The 19,226-nt window shown below is 43.2% G+C and overlaps 1 protein-coding gene across 2 annotated transcripts in view; it reads right to left on the bottom strand.

Moving 5' to 3' along the window:
- The window catches only part of LOC311494179 (copine-9-like), a gene marked incomplete at both ends in the record, with an annotated part of 74,749 nt that overhangs the window by 46,118 nt on the left and 9,405 nt on the right, over positions 1–19,226 (bottom strand). Inside the window, 3 exons of one of the 2 annotated variants that reach the window (XM_084553090.1) lie at positions 1,156–1,195; positions 2,535–2,638; positions 7,298–7,344. In XM_084553090.1, coding sequence (XP_084409216.1) covers positions 1,156–1,195; positions 2,535–2,638; positions 7,298–7,344 — 191 coding nt within the window. Of the gene's footprint in view, positions 1–1,146; positions 1,196–2,534; positions 2,639–7,297; positions 7,345–19,226 lie in introns of both variants that reach the window. The other variant, XM_084553089.1, reaches the window with a different exon arrangement.

The following is a 19,226-nucleotide window of genomic DNA, read 5'->3' on the forward strand; positions in this document are numbered from 1 at the left end:
TCTGGCGACGCTGAAATACACTGGAAACTAAAACATGAAGTGACAAAAGGACTCAAATAGTCTTATAGTCTTATAATTACTCACCTTCTGCTCTCCCCAATGATGCATTTAGGGAAGAAGAAACAATGAAGATAAACACAGATTATTCGTGCAGAATCACCATCAGATGTTCACTGTAAATTAGCTTCTACGGCGCAGCGTTATTTTCGTTAACGAAAAACATTAGCCGACGATTTTTTTTTCTCTGTGGCCGAGACGAAACGTGGATGAGCTAAAACTAATATCCGATGATAAAAAATAATATAACATGTTGTTTGAATATCGGACTGTCCTTCAAAATGTGCGTCATCGGATTGCGTAACGGGGCAGTTGACGGTAGCCACACAAAGCTAGCGGACCGCCTTGAGCCCTGTGGCTACAAATTAGGTTGGAAGAATACGACATCTGGAGGAGCATCACCCTGACGTTTCTGCAGCCTCCATCACGGTCAGTAAGCTAACTATGAAGCTAACTGGCCTGCCAAAGAACCTGGACTTGGTTGCTAACGGCACAATACGGAAGGTTAGCATAATGCTGGTTGCAGCAATTGGTGCTGTAGTACTTTACAAGCGGCACAGTAGAGTAGATAATGGATTAGCATTTAGCATTTAGCATTTAGCATTTAACTAAAAATGTCCATAAACGTAGTTCCTGGAATGAACCCTTCTTGTGCATAAATCCAGATACAAAGTAATGCAGTAAACCATTCAAGGTGCAAGCCTGGAATTTATTGTTTGAGATTTTAAATGTTATTTTGCTTTGAATCGTATTCACCCTTAGTGGTTTCACCTCAGTATGTTTGGACTCAAATTACAACAACAATAGTTATGAGTCCTGTCCTGTGGGAAGAACTGGCAGACAAGTCATCTGAGGAATATGTGTTCGTCTGTGTTTATTGCACTTCTATTGCATTTCAAGTTTCAGAAAATAGATTTTCTATTTTGTCTAAAGACGACATTTAATAGCTGCCAAAACTGAAGTCAGTTGAGTCTGACTAAATGTACTAATTAAAGGCTGAAGTTCATCTGAAGACTAAATCAAAAAACACAGCTGTTGGTAGATTTGAAAGGCCGGCTGAAGCTGTCAGCTCTGAGTCAAAGCTGTTACCGTACTTACGTGTTTGGATATGTTGCAGCTTCTGGAGTCCACGTTGTACCTGCGAGAAAACACAATAGGTGACAATATTGGAAAAACTTGTGCGGTTTCACTTCCACATGTGCAGGTCCTCTGTCTTTTAGTTTTGGAACAAAGCACCACTTCTAGGTTTGTTATTGTTTATTGCTGAGTATTATCATCACGGTATGGACTTTTGAATCTTTTTTGAAACCCTGTTTGGTTTTTCTTGTGCTTTGTAGGCTTCTTCTTTAGTGTTTCTTCTCCTGCTTTACTTCCTGTCTGCGTTTTCCCTGATTGCTGGATTGGTTTCTCCTTGTGTGTTCCTCCTCATTAGTTTCTCCTGTGTCTCGTTTATATAAATATATACGGTCCTGTCTTTCTCTTTGTCCTTTGGCAAGTCGCCTGTAGAGTTACCTCTGTTCATGTTTTGATTCAGTTCTCCCCTGTGTTCCTGAGTTTTTGTCTAGTTTTTGTCTTTCACCTGTTTCTGGATTTGTATTTTTGGATACCCTGCCTACCCTGCGGCGCCTTCTCTTCCTGAATTCGTAAATTTCATTAAAGTTATTTTGTTTTCTGGTGCAAAAAGAGGTAGTTCGAGCAAGTAACTCCGCTTAAAACCATTCTGGTTTGTGACCACATTAGATAACCATTAAAAAACACTAATTACTAGCCTCATACATGCTGCCAAAGGCGTAAGTTTGTGCTTCAGTGAAAACCGTCACCGTTATGCTAAGCTAAGCTAAGCTAATCAACACCCCCGAGAAGGACATTCTGGAGGCTGTAAAGATGCACAGCTCCAACATAACAGCTTTAGCACAAACAATGAACCTGGTTTAAAAAAAATAGAAGAAAGAAATCAAGTTTGTGCAATCAAGCACGTAGCTCGATTAAAGCTACACCTAAGAGATCTTTCTCTGCCATTGATTAGTAGGCGAACAGAACACACAGGTATATAAATGCTGATTCAATCTGCACAGGAGTGGCTTTGGTAATTGACCTTAATTCTCCCTTTATAATTGGACATCTCTGCGTCGCCACGGCGTCTAATTTAAGCAGGGATAGGCTGATTAATTTATCCTAATAGGGCAAAAGTATTTTCTATTATTAGAAAGGGAAAGACATTTTTTTTTAATCTAATCAAAGGCTTTGTTTCCTCTATATCCACATTTGCCCTCATTTACATATAGCATGCATGTCCAGGTTTAGAACTAAATGCACGGAACGCTTTCTAAATTATTTGTGAATGTTTTTGTGTCTATTGAGTGTGATTGTGTCTTTTTATAGCTACTTTATGCCCTTTCAAATTGCCCCTTGGGGACAAACAAACGAGTCTGAATTGCATTGAGTGGGTTTAGATGAAGTGAAGTGAAGCTACTCACACGTCAAACCTCAGATTCTGCTTCTCCTCAAAGAAGAAATCCAGGACAAACTTCCTGACAAAATCTGGATTCCGAGTGTTATCAATCACCTCCGTCCTGCCAAACTACGAGAACGGAGAGAAAAGGGATAACCGTTGATAATGGCAGAGCTGATTCAAGAGTCAATATATGCTATTATATACTTCATCATCGAAAAGAAACAAGTGAAAAATATTCATGAGATTCAGCGGCAGCGCATATTACCACCGAAACATTTCACACTGAATTAGAATCTAAATACAAATTCAGAAATGCGAGGGCTCCATATCACGCTGAGCTGCATTGTGCTGTGAGCTAAATCTCGAGTCCCCGGAGAAATCAGGCCGCTACATTAGAGCCAGCAATCCACTCTGCGAGCCCACAGAGGCCCGTTCGCCACCACCTCCCTCCTAGGCCGGGCCCCGTCTCTCCATCACCCTGACAATCACACCAGTAATCCCCCCGGTGGACTGCCAGCCTCGCCTCCGCGGCCCGGCCCCCGACAGCACCGTGTAATGAGCTATTGATCTTGGCACTGGCTCGCCACAGCCTCGATACCTCGACTTGTGTCTTTAGTGCCCAGTGCACATAATCCACGCCATCAGCAGTGTCCCCGGCCTATCTATTACCGAGGCCCCACTGGGGAGCGTATTGGACCTCAGAACCTACCTGCCGTATCGACCCAAAGGGAAAATCCCAAGATATTTCCTTGTGGTGTTTCTATTTTTGGGGGCTTGAGGCCTTTGGTTATAATCTCACCTCAACACGGTTAGTTAACAGGTGCTAGAGTATCATGGTTGAAGGTTAGAGAATGACTTTGTTACTCGAGTGTCCTAGGGTAAGCACTGAAGATAAACAGACAATTAGATTGACACCGATCAGGCATAACATTATGACCACCTTCCTAATATTGTGTAGGTCTCCCTTGTGGAGGCTCATCAGAGAATGGACATGGGCCTTCTGAGGGTGTCCTGTTGTTAGTGGGGGGGCCTTTGCGGGGAGGGGCCTCTGTAGATCATCCCACAGATACTTGATCAGTTTGGCACCTTGTGCTGTTCTTCATGTTTTTTTGAGTTGTTCCTAAAGTGTTTTTGTGTCTCATGAATATTTTTCGCAGGTTGCATCCTGCTGGGGATGGCTACTGGCATCAAGGAGTGTCATTGCTATGGGGTGGGGGTGCCTGGTCTGGTCTAGGTGGGTGCTACATGTCTAAGTAACATCCACACCAATGAATGCCAGGTAGGTCCTAAGGTTTCCCAGCAGAACATTGTATTACCACAAGATGGTCGATGTTATTTACTATAGTACATTATTTGGATTAGTGGATCACACTTTTGTGGCAGTTTGTTTATGAGGTTTTGCAAAGATTTTGTCGATTTGGAAATCAGCAAGTCTCAAGAAGGTGAACGGATGTGATTTTTATTCTATTTTCTTAATGTGGTGTAATAATTTAACAGCGTTTCTCTGTTGATTTATTTTTTGCTTGTGCCTACTTGAAAATAAAAGACAGATTTGTCAGCTGTGTTCACCCCAGAGCGACAGCATGGAGTCAGCTGACCTTGAACTCGTTCCGTTCCGCAGCGCGACCTTGGCATCGTTTATGCAGCCTCAACACGCGGATAGGAATCCAGATGAAGCTGTACACAAGCTTGGAATAATTCAAAAGGCTGGGTGATAGATGTAATAATTCGGCTTATCCCATCCTGCCGTTTTCTTCGGCGGACGCATTAAGAAGAACTGGATGGCGGATTACGAGACAACACCTCGCTCATACAAATAAGGACTGCTCAGTGGCGCCTGGGTGGAAAAAGAATACAAAGCTCAGTGAAGGAACCTGGACGTTCTGCACGTGAGGCATCTTTGTTCGATGCATCGTTCTCAGTTAATCTTGTAGATAATGAGTAAATGTGATTCGCGTTGCCTCCACACATGAATGGAATAAAATAATAGCCATGAAAATCCTGGAAAAGCCTTATGACTGTGTATGGAAAAACTCTAAGGCTGAAAACTGAGTGAGTCAACCTCTATCTCCAACAATAGAGAAAAAAATAATCATGTTTTCAGCCTGGTACCACCTTATGGTCTTGGTCCCCAATTTAGAGATTTCACTATTTATTTAGTCCTGTGATAGACTGGCAACCTGTCCAAGGTGTACCCAGCATCTTGCCCAATGACAAGTTGGGATAAGCTCCAGCTACCCCCCGCAACCCTTTAGAGCAGGGACATCAAACATACGGCATGGGGGCCAAAACTGGCCCACCAGAAGCTACAATCTGTCGCATGGGATGAATTTTCATCAAGACATTTTTCAATTAAAGTAACTGCTATTCCAAACTTGTCCACTAGGGGTCACACTGTTTTAGTAAGAGTTGCAACACTAGAACTTAACTGTAGATGGCAGCAGTGTGCCAAAATTGCACTTGCGTTTCTTAAGAAATTTTCGGTTGTTCATAAAATGTTTCGTATAAGCATAGTTCATTAGAATTTTCATAATGTTCTTCTTTGCACGAAAACTAAGGGAAACATCTGGAGTTGTCATTTCAGGTTATTATGTTCTTATGTTACTGGTCCATAATGATAATGAATGAATGAATCAACGATTTCTCTACTCATGATGATTGTAGAGGGGGTGTATTTTAAATAACTTCCCCTTTAAATTGTATTAAGCCTCAGGGTGCTTTCACATTTATATTTCATTATGATTCAGGAAGCAATATGATACAGTATTGCTGCAGTGTGCCTATTAACCTTTGTTAGGTTCGTGTTCATGGGACAATCGAGACCAAGTTTTGTGGTTGGTCATAAGTTGCTGATAAATTTGGATTTATGCAAATCAGTGTCAGCAGTGAACATCAACGCTGCCATTTATTGCTCTTCTGTGATTCATGCACCAGCGTTATGTGTATGAACAACATATTGAGTTTGATTGAGAATCTAGGCTATGTGTAGAAAACCATGTCTGAATGCATATTACAGAGAGGGTTTAACCACCTCATCCAAAGAACCATCAAATGAACTGCTTGGTTATATAAACGAAGTCGTATCAGTCTGAGAGGAATGCGTGTTCACACTGCTGATGAACCACCCCGGGGATCAATTGCTCGTCCAGGTGGCACCTCGCGACAAAAGACGGCACCCACCAGTCTGCCTATAGGCGCCACTTTGACCTGGTGTATTGAGTATTGCTCGAGTTTTGACCCCTTCATAGTCGCCACTCTGCATCGCCCACCTCACCTCCACTCATGCTCCACCTCTCCTCCAATTTGGATTAGCGAGGAGTCAGGTGGCGTGAGGCGCTGCCAATATGGCAAGGCTCGCTGCCAGCACAGTGAGCTACAAAATCCCTCCTTAGGAATCTTATGGGTTCATCCACCTTTATGTGCAGCCAATGGGAATAAAAAAAAGCACTTTAAGCTAACTGGCCTGCCAAAGAACTTGAACTTGGTTGCCTACAGCACAAAACGGTAGGTTAGCATAATGCATAGGTTGCAGCAGTCGGTACTGTAGTGCTAGTTTATTCTTCTAGGAGGGGGTTGAATAAAATATGCTTCAGTAGCTCTAATGAATGCAGTAGCTGATTCCATTAAATGCAACTTATAACGTTTTAAATGCTGGCGCGGTTGCAGCCTTCGTTCCGCATAAAAGGAGTTAGATTGTAGTCTGATGATTTGTCCCAGGGCCCGTGAGTGGACGATCACAGCCTTTCACTGGCAAAAAAAAAATGGAAGCACTTGTGATCACAAAACAATGGAGGGAACAGTCGGGTGCAGCTGGAACAGAAATGTAACAAAACGTACCACATAATAGGGTACATCATGTCACATCGTCCTGACAGCAATATAATACAACATTTACTAACAGCGATGACTGAAGTGAACCGTTTCCAAATAATACTCCCCTGACAAATACTCTATATTTAGCATTTACAAAACGTCAAAAGCAAACATTTGTCGGGTTTCCATCCGAACACCATTATCTGCTCAACGTGTCAGTTTGTGTGCGGCCGGCAGCGAGATGTTTACTCCGCTGATTGCGGCGCAGCTCATGCCGTGTTTTTGATTAAGTCCTGCCACATGGAATAGAAAGGTGTGAGGTGTCTTGAAGCGAGGTGGTGGGTGGGGGGTGGTCACTGACACCTGTGTCACCTCGACAAACGAGTAAATAAAGTGACGGAAGACGGCAAATTAGGTGTTGGGGGGGAAAGAGAGCTGAGATTAGATGTGAACATGGGTGCCATTCCTAAAAGAAAAAAAGGGAATTCAAAGAGGTAAAAATGAATGAAATGTCATGTGACCCTGCTCTAAAAACAGCAGCAGGGGACAAGACAGCGAGAAGTCAAGAGGAGCAGATGGTGCATTTTTCTGATGAGGCCAAAGAAGAATCCTCCTTCCTTTCCTCCCTGACCTGAAACTTGAAGTGAATTCATTATGTCCAACATCATAACGTGATGACATCCTATTCATTTATTCATTTATTCCTTAACCCCTACTATTAATTCACCAGTTTGGGGTCAGGTATGCAGACCTTCTATTGCCCCACCTGGTTTCATTTCAGACAGTGGTTACACTCCGTGCGGGCAAGTGAAGAGGTTGACACTTTCAATTTTCTACAACAGTGTTTTCTGGTTTTTTTTCTTAATAACCCCGGCTTTTAGACCCCATTCAAAGTCACAAGCACGGAGAAAAGCGACAGGGAGTCACAAATATTAGATGTCTGCATCGAGAACAAAAGGTTGCCGGACTTACCTCCCTCCATTCTTTGGTTCCCACAGCCTGCAAATACAAGACGACCACTGGAAGGGGAAAGTGGAGGAGAATCCAAATAAGGAAGCATGGAGAAAAAGAAAAGAAAAAGAAGAAGCTATTTAATTATAGGGACTAGAATGATTGTTCACATGCTGGCACCTGCAGCAACCTGACCGACATTAAAACACTCGATCGACACGTCATTCCATTGCACCTGACGGAGCTAGGGGCAAAGGCAACAATCCTGTTGGAAAAAACAATTACAACACAATAATAAAAAGAAGAAAGAAGAAAATGTAAGCATATTTGATGTACTTATAGGTCGTTTAGACTTCTGCATCAATTTGACAGTGCCATAGCTGCACCTCCCCAGAAATGTAACGATCACGCATGATTGGTCCGCTTGGTAGTAGCGCAATTTCCATTTTAGTATTTCCGTCCGCTTCACCATCTTTTTCTAACTGATTGTTTTGGAAGATGAACACACGGAGGAAGGGTTAACCGAGGAGGTTCAGAGATTTCAGAACATTTGTACGATTCATCTTCGCCGAAAGTTTGGCGAAAGTTTCAGTCGCCATTGTTGAAAGTGAAGCAGGAAGTCCAGCGTTCTTACATAAATCCACAAAGTCCACACAAAAAGGTTCAGACGGATATTCAGATTGAGGGGTTTTAGTCCGTCAGCATACAAAGACAAAAAAAAAAAAAACAAGAGCTGAAGAGCTTCCCCAATTTTACACTCAGACCTATTTTTTAACAGATTACTCTGAGTACACTCAACCAAAGGCTGCATCATAACAAATGTTACGTACATTACGTAAGAAACATAGGTTTAAAAAAGTTTCCGTCAACAGCATCAAGGAGGAAAATCTTCCAGAGAGGGTTAGGGGATTTATGGCAGCGTTGGATGACCAGAACATTTCTGGAGTAGAGAACACAAGGTACCAGCTACCCTCTCTACACTACATTAACTTTGACAGAAAGATTTATTGGCCTGAATCCAGTTGCACAGTGCACATGAGATCTAGGAGAATAAGTAAGATATATAAAAGCGTTTATGAATTCCCTGGGGAGGACATTTGGTTCATTTAAGATCGGATGAAGACTCTGATCAGCCAGTACTGGATATTAAAAGATTGGGATGGGATCTGGGGGGGGGGGGAACTTCATCGGGACATCCCTACCCACAACCCTAGCACATATTTTGGAAGACTTGAACAATTCCACTGCTGGCAAATACAATACAACAACAGTACTGCTGTACTGATTCATTATTCTGGCACCATTTGTTATCTTTTGTTCAGTCAGGTTTCCTTTTCCAGTGAGCACTGCGACCTTCATAGAGCTTTTAACGTCACTTTGTACTCTTGGTATTGTTAAAATAAAAGTACTCCATGACTGTGTGTGCATTGTTTGCTGCTTAAAAAGTCCCAGGGTGGTTTGAGGCCAAATGCTGCGGTGAGTACGAGAGCAGGAATATGCAATAACAGAGGCAACCCAATTATAAGCCACACATTTATCATGTTGTCATGGTGGGCTAAATTACACGCATGTCCATGCATAAGCAAACAACGCTCACCAGGGCTCTTATGGGATGTGTTAATAATTGGTCAAGAGTTGCTGTTTGTGTCTAGACGGCCGCCGTCATCCACTTTGCGCGTCTCTGAAGTTTGGACATTAGCTCTAATGAACTTCAGACTGTCTGTACCGGCAGACGATTAAAACCACATTTTCCCTCCTAATGAGCAATTAACAGAGGCAAGATAAGAGAGAAAGGGCAGCAGGCAGCGGACCTTTAAGGCAGAGGAAAACAATCTTTTCTGTGTCAGACCGTTAACCATACAGAAAGCACGCGGCGGCGGCGTTTAAACGGTTTATGTAAATCAGTGTAATACAAGTTAATCAGTTGGTGAATAGAGCGTTAGCCCTCGATTTGATTACGGGAAAATAAACATTGCAGGCAAATGAACACGGGGGGTTCAATCTGTTTGTCATACCACCAAACTGAATAAAATGATGCTCAAGGGAAGGCTGTGTTGCTTTTGCAGGAGCTTAATCTTTCCCGATGGGTGCAGAGTCAAAGAGGCCCATTCCGACAGACAGAGGGCTGAGGCTGATCCACGGTAGAGGCCGTGTCCGAAGAACCTGACTGATTGCTTGCTTTATGGAGAGTGACTGGGAAGGGAAGGAGCCCATCTGGTGAGGCACACAGCCGCCAAATATCAAGGCAAATCCCATATCCCTCGCGAAATGTACTCCCTGCTACGACTCCCGACGATGCTGCGGGACGGGAGCTCTGAATACGAATCATTCAGAATTGAGGGCAAACCATATTAAGTTTTCACGCTGATCCACGGCCTAACAATTTATTGAAAAGAGAGTGCTACATAGAAGAAGAGAGAGATCTCATGCAAGCGGGGGCATGCACAGGATTTTGAGGGGCTCGTTTTTTTTTTTTTATAGATGTCCCCCACTCCCATTATATTGTCCCAGTGCCTCATTCAGGTGTTGGTGCACGATAGAATCATTTCTAAACACATACAGGTGTTGACCTGGCCTCCAAATTCACTAGATCCCAAACTGATCAAGTATCTGTGGGGTGATCCACAGAGGACCCTCCCCTCAAAGGCCCCCCCACTAACAACATTCTGTAGCCAGACACTACAGGACACCCTCAGAAGGCCCATGTCCAATCTGAGTCACAACTGTTTTGGATGCGCAAGGGAGACCTACACAAGGAAGGTGGTCATAATGTTATGCCTAATCGGTGTAATGTGCAATACTGGTAAATATGAAATTGCAGTTCTCATCTACACAGGCTAGAACCTAAAAGTTTCTTAGGTATTGCCACTGCCATCATTACCAATGATGGATTAAGACTAAAAAGCCAGCCACAAAAAAAAAGGATAACACTCTCCTAAAGATATTAATGTTGAACACATCTGGCACAGAACTCTAAACATCTGAACGTTAGGGATGCCGTTTAATCAAATACTACAATACTGGTACAAAGTCAAAGCCCATATTCCCAAAACATGCTGCACTTATTTTTCTCTAGTGCCATAGGTACTGTGGAGGCCGTGCAGATTCTGTACAATACAACATGTGGGCTGGAGGGGGCAAGTGCAGCGCCTCCACCAACACCTCCACTATGATCAAGAGTCTTTATATGGAGACTTTTAGCATTTAGAGTCAGGCCCCAGCAACACACTGAGGTAGAAGCTTGTTTAACGCTGGGCACAAACAGCAATGAAGTTTTCTTCAGGCCAGGACAGAGCAGTCCAATAACCTCTGCCTGAAGGACAAGGGACAGTCTTTTGAGGACACTGAGCACATCTTAGCCAGAGAACGGACACACAGTTGGGCGTAAAAGGCGTAAAAGGAAGTCATCTACAGTGTGTAAAACTGGAAAAGCCTTCTAAACAGAGGGAAGGTGGACCGAGACACCACTTACCGACCATTTACACAGTCGTACAATCTCTTCCCAAAGAGTTTCACACGCGCTCACTCCTCGAGTCTGGAGTCTCTAGCCGTTAATGAGCCATTAGAGAACCGCTAATTTTGCAGAAAAAAAAAACTGACACCGCTCAAGTTGATCTGAACAATTCCTCCAATTACTGGTAAGTATCTGTCTTACGTCTAGCAAACATAAACCAGTCATTTAGAACTGAAGAAGCACTGGACGAGTGGTGAAGCTGCAGCCTTCACAGGACACTTTACTTACAGTGATATGTATGCTGTGCAGTGATAATAGCAGAAATGCCAAATAACCTGAAGATTAGTACAACAGCCTCTAAAAGGTGTCTATCGACCAAACAAAAGTCCCAAGGCAACAGGAATAATATGCAGAGGCTAACAGGCATTAACTAGCACCGAGTGTCTGACCTTAAGCTCCCAAGTAGTCATTAATATTCTTCGGTTTCGCGTCCTTAGTTTGACATGTCTGTGCAGGGGAAGAGAGCTGCTAAGAGCAGGATGTTTCAGTAATGTTTCTAAACACAGAAACACTTGACTAACACTGGATCAGAGACAGCAGCCAGAAGTGTGTTTGTCACGTCCAGTCCATTCTGAAATTTAATATTTATTGCAGAACGCTCCGCTCGGCAGAGACGCCGTATGATGGTGGAAATGAAAGCAGTCTTTTCATGTGGCTTCATGTTTTGTGGCTTTCTGGCGTTATTCAGCCTTGGCTCTGATCCGGAACGCCCGCAGAGATGTTGTGGCAAACATGCTTTTCAGCCCGTCATCGAGTGAAGGCTCGGGGAGTTGATGTTCTTTGCAGGGAGGCTTGGCAGGGAGCATTCACAAACGGGTCAAAGATCCGATCCGTTTTCGTTTCCCGAGTCGTCTGCGGTTTGAAGCAACGGTCGCATTCTGTCGACCCTGAAGACAGGCGACGGGGGCACAAACTGTCAGTCCCACCTGAGTCTATCCCAGAATGCCACGTTCTCAATGATGGGAACGTGTTAAAATGTGCTCCAGTCCACTCGCTGTCCCGGCGGTACCAGTTTGACTTTGACAGCAGACAAGTCATGTTCCAACTTTAAGACGGTTATCATTCTCCCTTGAATAAAGAGTGTCTCCTTTAAGATGAAGGGTGTAATGTCAGTAACGTAATGTCTGAAGGAAGGCTGTCCCGATCCAATACGATCATTTAATATTGAGTATCGGCCGATCCGAGTCTCGATCCGATCTTAAATAAACAAAAGTTCCTCCCCTGCAGCTTCCTAAGTCTTTTTTTTGTCCTCCTTGTCTTCTCCTAGAGTCGACTGGATTCAGTCCAATAAATATTTCTGTCAAAGTGGCTCCAGACAGCCTATGTCCTCTACTCCAGAAATGTTCTGGTCATCCAACGTCATCCATAAACTCCCTAACCCTGGAAGATTTTTCTCCTTGACGCTGTCTCCAGGAAACTTTTCTCTTCTTTTAAATGCGGCGTTCAGTGTTTGTTGGTCTTGTTCCTGTGCAGCCTTTGCCTGAGTGCACTTGACGTATTTCATTCCAGTTTTTTTTTGGTGGCGAATCAAGTGTTGGAAGTATCGGCTGATGATCTCCTCCTACCACCTCGCCAAACATCCGCTTTGCGTAATTTCCAAATTTCTGTCTGTCTGACTTAACTTTCCAGAGTAAAGTATTTATAGCATAGACATGTTTAGACATCTGATTTTAGTTCTTCTTCTACTTCGATTTGTGGTACATTTGATGGTAGCCAACCACCATTAAAAACCGAAGAAAAATATGAAGGTCTTCTTCTTCTTCTTCTTTTCTTTTCTTTGACAGTTTTCACGCAACCTAACCTCCATTAAACCAGAAGAGGAAGACGTTTTGACGCTACAGGGACGTGGTTTTGGTTTATGGCTGACCTAAAATAAATAATTACAAAAGATGAGGCTTGGCTGAAGCCCGATACCAATCCGGTCATTTTGAAAATGCCTGATACTGAACGGGACATCTGTAGACTGAAGTTCTAGTGTGCTGTTGTGGCTTGCCTGTCTGAAACTAAACAGCAGCTACGTTAATGTAGCGTTAACCTTTAGCTACCGTGTCACCTGATGTTATTGCAATTGGATCTTATTTGATGTAATGTTATAATTTGGTGGAACCAGTGGAAACATTGACAAAAGCAATAATACATAGAGCAAGGATGCATTGGCCTTAACCACTTAACCCACTAGTAAATATTTAATTCCAAAGTGTCTTTTCAACAGATTTCTGCAGGATTTAAGCATCATAACCCCCACCAAGCATATACCGTGGGTGCAAGTACAGTAGGGGACATTTCACTGTCAATATTACAGTGCCTGTCCCATCAGTGTGTCGAGCCTAATTGAAAATGGCAGAGAGTACTTTCGGACTCATCCGGCTAATGCCGAGCGAGCTGACAGCAACAGTCACCTGTCAAGGTTTTTTTTTTTTTCATTCCAACCGGGGATTTCTTGCTGCCTGCCTCCTGGATTTTCACTGTGGGAGAATATAATCAGAGAGTGGACGAGACGCCACAGGCTCTTACTTATAGGCTGAGAGCACAAGTGGCTGGCTGTAAGGTGGAACAGAGTGGTGGTGGTTGTGGGGGGGGGGGTGAGGTCATAGGTGGGGTGGGGAAGGAAAGAAAGAAAGAAAGGAGTGACAGAGGACGGGAATGTAATATTAAAAAAGGGGGAGGATTGAGGGGGGAGGGAAACAGAAGTGGAGATGAGATGGATGAGATGATTGTTAGCTGAGTAGATTTCAGCTGCAGAAGAAGGCGGGGGGGAGGTCTCGCTGGATTGGCTGTCAGAATTTCCTCTCACACACCTCTCATACGCCAATTTAGATGAGGCCGGGTGGTCACACATCCCCGCAAATCTACTGATCTGCTGCCAGGAGAGGGATGAGGCGAGAGAGCCCGGGAACCTTAGGAAGCTAATTCTTGAACCTGAGTGGAGCGGCTATGGCAAAGCCGCTCAGCTGGAAGCCAATGAAGGGAGATTTTGTTCTGCCTGCTTATTAGTCATAATCACAAAGTGCCAAAGAAATAGCAAAGGGCACCTCATTGCTCTTTACTGAGACGACAGGAATTACCCGGTTCTCAAAGACTCCCTGATAAATGGCACTGATTCATTTAATGAAATAGTCGTGGTTTGTGTTCACCGGGTTAACAGAAATCCATCAATTCTTACTTTTAATTTTGTCTTCTCCATTACACAAGGGAAATGTCATTCACTTCAATGACGCTTAAATCCTCCATTTCTTTCAAGACTCTGCAAATGTTGAACTGTGGTTGTAGGAAAAAGCTCCCTGCAGTCCAGCTGCCTTTCTTTAGCGTTGGATGCTAACCATGACCTGGATGACTGAGAACCTTCACAGACATGTCACGGTTAGTGTTTGACTAACCAGACTGATTCCAATAAAATCCTAAATCAGCTCCATCGGATTTCACTCCTAAGGAAAGAAACTGTCAGTTTAAATCTCACATGTCAAAATTATCTTTAGCCTGTGAAGCCTCATGCGCGGTTTATACTACTCCGTCAATTTGACGCCGTAGCTACGACCCTACGCAGACCCTAACGCTGTAGACTGACGTGAACCTCCCCAGAAATGTAACTACGCGTCACGGTAGCGCGTTTCCTCTTTAGTATTTCCGCTGCTTCTTCATCTCCATCAAATGTTCAAATTTGTTTTGGGTCAATAAAGATGGAACACATGGAGGAAAGGTTAACTGAGAAGGTTTGAAGATACAAACATTTGTATGATTCGTCTTCGCCGAAATTTCGCCCGAAAGTCTCATTAGAGGATTAACTTTATGGATAGTTAGACGTATTAATCACTGAGGGCTACTAGTGTCATACGAATACAATAATTACAGTCCAACTGGAAAATGTGTTACTATAATCTTATGTTCTTACGCTTAGTACCTTATTGCACAGGTTCATTTTAAACGTTCACTGGTTAACCGCACTTCAGGGCCTTATTTAATTCCTCTCTTTATCCTCATCATTCATCAAATGCCACACACCCATACTGAGCTAAAAGTTTTAAATGCTTTTACACGTTGCCGTGGTTATTAAACGGTGCCGTGGGTGTGGGGTGGACGACCGTGAACGTCTGAATCGGCGGGGGGGACGGGCTGTTCGCTCTTTCCTCAGATCTCATTAGGAGACCTCGAGGGTAATTAGAGACCAGTGACCTTTATTTTGAAGGTATGACTCAGGCCTCGCCTTCATTCACACATGGCACTGAGCCTTTATTGAATTATAATTGACCGACCTATAGGAGTCAAACTTGTCGACATGAACCTAACATAGCGCGCGTGCGATGGACGAGGAAATCCTTATCGGATAAAATTCACTGCCTTTCAGAATGTTCTTTTTTCTTCTCTGCGTCTTCCTACTGCTAAAAGCGATTTTCACAAAATTTCAACTTAAATTGTAGTTTTCTCTCATAAGCTGCAATTTCTTTAACTCAAAAGCAAAAACGACTGTATTTTTATCAGATAATTTATATAAATGTAATCCTCCAGCTTGCAAACTCTCAAAAGTTAAGCCATACCTGCAGCGCTATAACAAAACATTAACTCCTACCCGCCGATGAGTCACAATCCTCAAGCAGCTACAACAAAATGAATTTGCAGGAAGTATCACACGCTGCACTGAAGGCAATAAATGAGTCACTAACTGGCAAAGAGCGGCCGCAAAAGGCTGATCATGATTGATTCAATAATTGATTTTACTTTTAAATACTCCCGGACTGGTGGGAGCAGGGAGGCCGTCTCTCCTGCGGATTCTAATGGAGTGAAACGCCCGTGCAAGTGGACGGAGACGGTCAGTCCTCCGCTGGCAGATGATGTTACATAAGAGAAGTGGGATGTTCGGTATGGGAGATGGTGGTAGAAAGAAAGAATAGAGCCAGAAAAATCTTATGTGTAGCTTCAGGAGATGTACAGTTAGAATAAAAGCTAAAATATCACCCTAATCTTCTTTTAATATACTGAGGAACTGAGATCTGAAACCAGGACGATATGTCCATTTGGATCGGATATGGAGCTGGAAATGATGCTTTTGAAACACATAAAGGTCACTTCAGTGACATGAAAGCTGTGCCAAAAACAGAAAGAAAGGAGGTACGGTGATATAGAGCTGTTGGCAATGAGAAGAAAAGTATCTCATGAATTCCATTATTTTTATTTTTTTTTATCTGGCTCCAAAAGAATGCATCACAGAGATCCATTTTGTCTCTCTGACCATATGACGGGACTCCTTTTATTTCCTCCGGCCCACAATCTCTAAAAGGGATTTCAATTCTTCTTCTTCGCCGCCGCGGTTCAAATAGAGAGGAATTCTTTTTTTTTTTTACTCGCGCTGGGAAATGCACAAGAGCGGTTTGTATCTCTCCAAGGGCAACGTCTATGTGGCCGAGGTCACGCATGCCTGGAATATGTTAGTGCAGGAGGACGCTGAAAAACATTGTCAACATACTGTACACAAGGCAAGACGTCATGTATGAAGGGAACTTGCATACATTACAGATTTAAGGATTAAATATGTTGATTTGCATAGAATATGTTGATGCATGCCAATGGGCAACATCAAAAGTGAAGGAATTCATTAATCCCAAGCCCAGATGCCTGCTGTTGTTAACTGTATCCTGCAGAGGGCAGTAATACAACCAGTAACTCAAAATCCCGAAACAAGAAGAAGAAATTTACTGAAATTGAAAGCCACTGAACATATTTGGAGTATTACGGTAAATTTAGTCTGATTATTGTTGGTGATCATAATCTGGGAGTCGTCGTTGTGTCCTCATCAGTTGTTTTCGAGAAGCAAAACTCAACGGAGAGACTCAAGAGGAGAATGCGTCTTCTTTCCAGTTCATTTACAAGTTGTTAGCAGATCGTTTATGCACATATAGAACTATAAAACTAAACGACATAGATTTGTGGATGGTTTTTCAGAAAACACTGCATTCAGACCACATTTGGTCTTAGCCTGAAGTCCTCTACAAGTGGTCCTGTTGGAACGGGATGGAGGAGGCACCCGAGCATGAGACGACAAATATCTCTGGTAGATGGGTAGAAGGGGGTGGGGTGCAGGGTCTTTTCAACGCAGTCTCTCTCTTGCTCCGGCAATGTTGGTTAACTGTTGCTATCACGGCTAAGAGCTAACCAGAGATTTTAAAATTGCACCAAACTATAGTTTTTTGCCGTTTCACTCAGGTAGCAATACCACCACTGACCACTAGATGGCTGCTATTTATCAGTTTAGCACCTTCAGCATAAACGAAAAACAACTCGACTCCACACAATCATCTGACTCACATTACTTTTCATTTTGGGTGCAGAGAATTCCGAATAAATAGCAATGGCACTGCCACGGTGTTAATTTAATTGAGAAAGATGATGACAAAAACTATTCACAAATGTCCATTTTCCCTGTGACCAAGACGCTGATGACCTAGAACTAATATCTGATGATAAAAGCTAATCACAACTGGTTGTCAAATTTCACACTGCACCGGTGTGCAATGAATTGCACAGTAAGTGTAAAACATCTAAATTATAGTACTTGCACACTTCAGTGGACTCCGCCCCATCACCACCCCAGGAACATGCACTTCCAGATGTTTTTAGAAGAAACTGAGGGAGGAACCCTAATTTTAGCAGAACGACAAGTGTAAAGTCTGCAGAAATGCTTTCAGAATTTGAGAGGTACACCGTATTACCAAAAGTATTCACTCACCCATCCAAATTATTTAATTCAGGTTTTCCAATCACTTCCATGGCCACAGGTGGATGAAACCAAGTACCTAGGCATGCAGACTGCTTCTACAAACATTTGTAGGATGCCACCTGTGCAACAAGTCCAGTTGTGAAACTTCCTCACTACTAAATATTCCACAGCCAACTGTCAGTGGTATTATTACAAAGTGGAAGAGATTGGGAACGACAGCATCTCACCCACAAAGTGACAGGCCACGTAAAATGACAATCACTGCAGACCTCCAAACTTCATGTGGCCTTCAGATTAGCTCAAGAACAGTAGAGAGCTTCATGGAATGGGTTTCCATGGCTGAGCAGCTGCAGAGAACGGTACTTGTCTGACTGCATTGAGTCAGGTGTGAAGTTTGGTGGAGGGGGGATTATGGTGTGGGGTTGTCCTTCAGGAGCTGGGCTTGGCCCCTTAATGCTTCAGCATACCAAGAGATTTTGGACGATTCCATTCTCCTAACTTTGTGGGAACAGTTTGGGGATGGCCCCTTCCTGTTCCAACGTGACTGAGCGCCAGTGCACAAAGCAAGGTCCATAAAGACATGGATGAGAGAGTTTGGTGTGGAAGAACTTGACTGGCCTGCACGGAGTCCTGACCTCAACCTGATAGAACACCTTTGGGATGAATTAGAGCGAAGACTGTGAGCCAGGCCTTCTCATCCAACATCAGTGTCTGACCTCACAAATGTGCTTCTGGATGAATGGTCAAAAATTCCAATAAACACACTCCTAAACCTTGTGGAAAGCCTTCCCAGAAGAGTTGAAGCTGCAAAGGGTGGGCCAACGTCATATTAAACCCTAAGGATTAATAATGGGATGTCACTTAAGTTCATATGCGTGCAAAGGTAGTGTCTGCAAACATCGCTCCATTAGCCTGGCAGAAGAGACAAATATAAAAACTAGACCAGACAGATGAGATGAAGAAAAATACAAACTGTATAGACACCAATGACGCACATGAGCTCATCGGTCTCGAATACTGCAGGTCTGGAGTTCATGGTCACGGACTAAACCATGCTGATTAAAAGACAACTGTCAACTTCAAAGTCACAAAGAGAAGACGATCTCAAAAGGACATGAGTCATCGTGGTTATTTACCACCTTGAATGCTTCTGTTTATCCAGTATTACAAAAAAAACAACTAATAATTCACTTCAACTGAGAAGCACACATTGATTTTTGAAAGTTATACATCCTGGAGCCGAGTGTGGGTGGGTAGAGAGAGAGACAGAGAGAGAGGTGTCATGTAATTTGATGGCAGAGTTAGGAAAAACTCTAATTTAATTTAGCACAATGACCAGGAACAACGTGACACAACCTCCCCAAGGACAAACTCTTGAGTCGTCGGTAAATTAAATAGAAGTGAAGTGCTTGAAGAGATGACTCCTGCTTCGGCATCTTGGCACATTATCGTGACAGAACCCGGCAAACAAGAACATGAAAAGCAAACGCACACACACACACACTTTCAGCTGAAATCTGCTGGCAGCGATGAATACGTCTCTAAAAAAGAGAACACGTTACAAAAAAAAAAATTGATTTTAAAAGCTCCAGTCAGTGCCAAAGCTTTAACTACCTCAGGAAGGCTGATTCAATACGTGGATCCCTGGTTAGCATTAAGCATCATCTGATATGAAGTGCCATCAAAGCTTTTTTCGGGGTCCTTTTTCTCTAATTTGCTCTTTCTAT

Source organism: Chelon labrosus (genome assembly GCF_963514085.1).
Source record: "Chelon labrosus genome assembly, chromosome: 10".
In the NCBI taxonomy this organism is placed as follows: Eukaryota; Metazoa; Chordata; class Actinopteri; order Mugiliformes; family Mugilidae; genus Chelon; species Chelon labrosus.